The following is a 6,000-nucleotide window of genomic DNA, read 5'->3' on the forward strand; positions in this document are numbered from 1 at the left end:
TTTTGGGTGAACAAACCCTTTAATATCCTAATGATTTTTGGCATAATTATATTTTGGGATAAAATATATCCCATATTTTGGGATAATTTTGACCGTCAATGTGTTGTTGGCTATTGCCACAAATATACCCGTGCGACTTATGACTGGTCTTGTGGTCCTGGGTCACAAAATGTGTTTGTGTTCAGAAGACTTTGCGGACTAGTCAAAATTTCTGTATAATATATATATATATATATATATATATATATATATATATATATATATATATATATATATATATATATATATATATATATTGCATGAAATTCCATACCAAACAATGTATAGAAAGGAAATGCTATGCAGACACATACAGGAACTGGTTTAAGGCTACATTATCCCCTCTTCTTTGAATTTCTGTCATTGAGAGCAGATCACAGGGACAATGACAAACTTAAGGTACAGTAGAGACTAATATACGACTGTTTTTAAAGTGGATTTGCGTTCATAAAATGTAGAGTGAACAGTATTGGCTCATGATAGAAGGAAATGTGACCAAATAAATGAATGAATGGCCTGTTTCTTTCATTAGCAGGAGCACCATGGGTGTCATGAATGGAGTACATGGAAGAATGGTGTGGAATGACATTTTGTTTGTGTTTTGTTTTTCTAATTCAACCACCTTTATCTTTTTTTTGTCTCTCTTTCTTGTGCCCTCTTTCTATTCATCTCTCAATGATCCCTCCTAGTATCTCTGTCTCCCCCCACCTGCACTCAGCAGTCTGTGAGTCAGCATACAACACACACTGGTCAGTCCGTTGCCATGGTGACGGTGCAAGCTGAGGGCAAAATCGACAGCTTTTAAGAAGCGCAGACGCTGCTAGAATTTAAATGGTCGACAGCGGCAGTAAAGGCTGCATGTGTGTGTGGTGTGTTTGTGTGTGTGTGAGAGTCTTTTTTTTAGGCCCAGATTAGCTGCCGGCATACAAGGAGCCAATCGAATAGTACAAAAAACGTAACAAGACCTCTGACAACCATCCCTTGATCCTATTCCTCGAATCTAAAGATGGAGCCCGAAAAAGGGGGCTTTGATTGACAGGACCTGTACAAAATACCTCACTTTTCCTCTAGGGTCATTCGGATACGCCATGTCTGCACTGCTCAAATCCTTTTGGAACATGATTTTTGTTCCTGTGATGTGCAGTATGAATGAGAAAAACAAAAACACTTGGAAAAAAAATGCATTCGTAAAGCATTCGCAAATGGCTCAGTGCTTAGCATCTCAGAGGTGCGATGTTATAACTGTGTCATGTTAATTGTGTTAAGATATGGATCACAAGACATTTTGGCATTTTGTGAATGCTTTAAAACTAAATTTGATGAGAAGTAAAGCAAAATCAATGTATCTGTCTAGCTATCAATTTAGAAGCTTAAAATAATAGCCGACTTAGCCGACTAGTAATGCAACCACATCGACCTGTGCTCACTGGTACAGTGAGAATTTGAAGAAAAGCTTTCAAAGTAGACATCTTATGGTATCATTTAGTAAATGAATAAAAAAATGAATGTTTACAGGTAAAATGTGATATAGAGAAAGGGCAATGTCAAAAATAAATATGGAAATATGGAAATGGAATACTGTACCTTAAGTATTAATGTCCCCTGGTGAGTAATTTCAATGCACTGATTCTGTTTAACATTAAATCCACAATGTAACACCTTCACAAAAGTTTTATTGAAAGCCAACTTCTTTACTTGTAAAAAATAATAATAATACAAAATACAAATTTGCAAATCAACAAAAACAAAACAACACATGACAGAAATTAAACAGAAGTGGGGATGTAGCTGCAGCTTTAAACAGTTCCACAGGTTGATACACACTTTCCACAGAATGCAAAGTGTCTTGTCATATTCAACTTGTACGATGTGTGTGCTGCGTTGAACGTAAAACATCATTTTAACATTGCATCTTTCCATCATGACAACACAAGTGATTATTGCTTTAAACATGGAACACGGATCTCACTTAACTTCATATGTACAAAATTCAAATATGGAGCCACTATCAAAGCAGCTGAGATCTATCTAGCTGGTTCTAAACTGTATATTTACAAATTTGGTATCAAAAATTTGTGGTGTGTTAAGAACGAATTGAGCAAATGTTTCTGTATAAAGCTATTTAAGTTGCTCATCGCCATTCCACAATAGAACAAAACAAACACCATAAAAGAGGAACACACAGGCAAAAGCTTGTTATTAACATTCACAATATAACTTGCATAATAATAAAAAAAACTTTTTTTTCAATGATTGTCTCCAAAGGTTTGTTAATCAAATTCATTAAAACTACTTAGTTTTGGTTTAGTTTAAACCTCAAGCAGCTTTCTATTTACAATGAATGTGACATTATTCACAGCATTGCAGAAAACCCTGCCGTTATTTCAAAGGTGTTTGATGGCACACTTTGACATCAGTAGCTGATTATGAATCTGAATTATGCCATTCCACTTATGAACATAACAAAAAATAAGGCACTCTTTGCATGCACAATCAATGCAGACTGAGAAAGATGTGTGTGTGTGTGTGTGGGGGGGGGGGATTACCAACCATTAATCTGTATTATATATAATAATTAAAGACATTTTTAAAGGTCTGTCAAAATGTTCCATGGAAATGCTCAAATATGTTCAGCTTACTTGACTGGCCTTCCTGTGTCTTATTATTTATTCAGCACCCTTTCTTTTTCATGCAAAAAAAAAAAAAGTCAAAGTTTTGCTTTTTAGAATTTTTTACATTAACAATTGTGCAAATACCTGAAGCTAGTCTAACAAAATATATCAAAAAATTGTTGTCTTTCAGGGCAAAGCTAAAAAAGAAAAGGCACATCTCTCTGATCTGAAGGTTATGCGTTTCAAAAGACATTAGAGGTTGTTCTGTTTATCTTTTGAGGAGCAGCAATAAACACTGTCCAAATGAAAATGGCCCTCTCAAAGAAAATAAAGAGAAAAGACTTGATTTGTCTCCTTCATTTAAATGAGTAAAAATTATATTAAATCATATGTTTCCTTCAGGACATATATTATACTACAGAACTGAAAAAAAGACAAATAAACTTCCAATCAAGTGACGAGCATGCTTTGTGATCAGTGCAGCTTTGGTTTGACATTCATTCAGTTCCAGCCCCCTAATACATGCCTTTAGTCCACACCATGTTGCTTTGATACCCGTTGCTTTGATACCCTGTGCTGTGGTACTCAGGACTGTGGTACTCTGGACTGTGGTACTCTGGACTGTGGTACTCTGGACTGTGGTACTCTTGACTGTGGTACTCTGGACTGTGGTACTCTCTGTGGTACCCTGGGCTGTAGTACCCTGCCATGCGTTTGAAGTCGTCTCCTACCTGTTTGGTGCTATATTTTGAAGAGTTGGCCTTGTAGCTGTAATCCGAATACTGGTCTGAGCCTGTTGAGTTGTTGTCCCCGGTTCCTACAAAGGTGTTGGTGGCCGGCAGGTCCTGCACTGCCTGGTGTTTCTTTGAAGCAGAAGGTGACTGAGGTTGGAGCTGAATGGATGGCAGAGGAGAATTAGACCGATAGTGTCGCCCCAGGTCTGGGCTTCCAGGGGGATAGTTGAGAGGCAGGTGAATCCGAGGGCTATCAGTGACGCTATCATCCATCAGGTTAAACTTTAGGGCTTTCTGAAGACTTCCCCCCTCATCCTCTTCAGATGGGTTGGCAGGCTTTGGAGCTTTGCTTTTCTTTGCTTTCTTGTTCTTGTTGGTCTTAGGTCCTGGTTTGGGAGCATAGAGGTCTTTGGTCTCCTTCTTGCCTGCCTGATAGCCACTTTTATTCTCCTTCAGCACATGCCTAATGATCACCGCCACCACAATGATTAGAATGACCACAAACAGGCCACCTAAGACTCCAAAGAGAATGTTACTATGCTGGTCATGAGAGTAATCTGGATCTCCAGCAATGTCCATTTCAAGAGGCGTATAAAGACTGTGTCCAACAAGTCCTTCGACATGCGAGACATTGCCAATGGTCTCATTGACATAGATGTGAACCAGTGCAGTCGTGTGGCGTGCAGGTGTACCTCTGTCCCTAACTTTTACTACCAGACGGTGGAGGCCAATGTGTTTGGATGTGAACTCTTTAGCCAATGTAACCTCACCTTCTGAAGAAATGCGGAATAAGCCATGAGGGTTGCCCCCTACAATACTGAAATCCAGCTCAGAATTTAAACCAATATCAATGTCCTCCGCCTCAACGCGTTCTACATGGGTCTCTGGGCTGGTGCGGGGATCCAAGAACTTGTATGAGGAGTTCGAGGGCTTGGTGACATAAGGAGCATTGTCATTCTCATCAAGGACATTAATAGTAATGCCAACATAGGAGGAACGTGGTGGGTCACCTCCATCAACAGCTTTAAGTCGGAAACTGTAGGTACTCTCTTTTTCCCTATCAAAGGAAATTGTCGAAAGGATGGTGTACGTTCCATTTTGAATCATAAACTTGCCATTGTCTGGCTCTACAGAGAGTTGAACACGAGCATTGTCACCCTCGTCGTGATCGGTGACTGTTACCATTCCAACAGGACTAAGGGGTGGCATGTTCTCTTGGACTGAAAAGCTGTAACCATTAAGCATAAATTTAGGGTCATTGTCGTTTCTGTCAAGCACCTTAATAACAACAGTGGCAGTTCCTCTCAAGCTTGGTACACCTTTATCAGATGCTGCAACTTGAAACTGATAGTGATCTAATTGTTCACGGTCCAACTGGCTCATGACACGTACTTCTCCTGTGTTAGGGTTAATTTCAAAGAGTCCCTCAGGGACTGATCCACCAGTTATACTGTATGTCAACTCTGCATTAGTCCCGCTGTCAGCATCCGTGGCTAACACATCCAAAACTTTGTCACCTGGCTGGTTCTCCTCATAAAATTCTACCTGGTACAACGAGGGTGAGAAGACTGGTGAGTTGTCATTCATGTCTGTCACCTGCACCCTCAGGGAATTTGTGCTGGATAGTGCAGGGTTGCCGGAGTCCACTGCCACAATTTCAATCCTGTAGTCTTTGATCCGTTCATAGTCCAGTAGTGTGGTTGTCTGGAGGAAGTACTTCCTTTTGCGGTCATTGCCAGTTTCGCTAGCTGAACGCAGCTGAAATGGGACGTCCCCTGCAACGACACAGGTCACAACTGCATTTTCGCCCTCATCACGATCTGATACTTCTACCAGAGCCACAGCTGTGCCTACTGGCATGTCCTCCGATATATTAGCGACACCATCTTCATGCGTCACAAGACCAATGCCCCGGATCCTGATGGAGGGTGCATTGTCATTCTGGTCCTTCACTGTGATAGTCACAAGTGATTTGGAGCTCTTTGCTTGGGGACCATTGTCTTTAGCTTGGACGTAGAACTTGAGCATGCTGATTTCTTCACGATCCACCAAGCCTTTGACAAAAATTATGCCTGTGTTGCGGTCAATACTAAGAAGTCTTTGGACTGCTGGTGGTGCCTGGTGGAGACTGTAGGTCACCTCTCCATTGGGGCCCATATCAGAGTCATTGGCTTTCACCTAGATAAACATAACACAAAATGAAACAAAGCAAAGCGCTAAAACATCAGTTCACAAAACACTTATTATATAAACACAGGTTTACACAGTGCCAATACAGGGGTTATAATGCTTAGTCAGGACCATCATTGTAATAGTTGTAGGTTATTGTAAGCAGCAATAGTTTAGCATGGCATCCAAGCGCAATACTTATTTAGTGTAATTAAAAAATAAAGTTTTTATTATTATTCAATATAGCCAATAAAAAGAAAAGGAGAAATGTATTCACTTAGTGGTAGTGTTAAGTCAAATTGTCCTAAATGACCTGCAGTTTGTTAGATGAAATCAATTTGAGACATCACTTCAGTTGCTCAGTCTTGGCACAGGTTTCTATTAGTCCATCAGGTCTATTGTGGATTTGGGAATAATTTTAAACAACTATAAACCGAAGTGTGGCT

At 39.9% G+C, this 6,000-nt stretch overlaps 1 protein-coding gene across 3 annotated transcripts in view; it reads right to left on the reverse strand.

Annotated features, from left to right (window-relative positions):
• Positions 1-6,000, reverse strand: part of pcdh1b (protocadherin 1b) — a 228,579-nt gene that overhangs the window by 212,380 nt on the left and 10,199 nt on the right. For all 3 annotated transcript variants that reach the window (XM_067457423.1, XM_067457424.1, XM_067457425.1), the window contains exon 3: positions 3,383-5,563. In XM_067457423.1, coding sequence (XP_067313524.1) covers positions 3,383-5,563 — 2,181 coding nt within the window. The remainder of the gene's footprint in view (positions 1-3,382; positions 5,564-6,000) is intronic.

Source organism: Pseudorasbora parva, chromosome 11 (assembly GCF_024679245.1).
Source record: "Pseudorasbora parva isolate DD20220531a chromosome 11, ASM2467924v1, whole genome shotgun sequence".
NCBI lineage: Eukaryota > Metazoa > Chordata > Actinopteri > Cypriniformes > Gobionidae > Pseudorasbora > Pseudorasbora parva.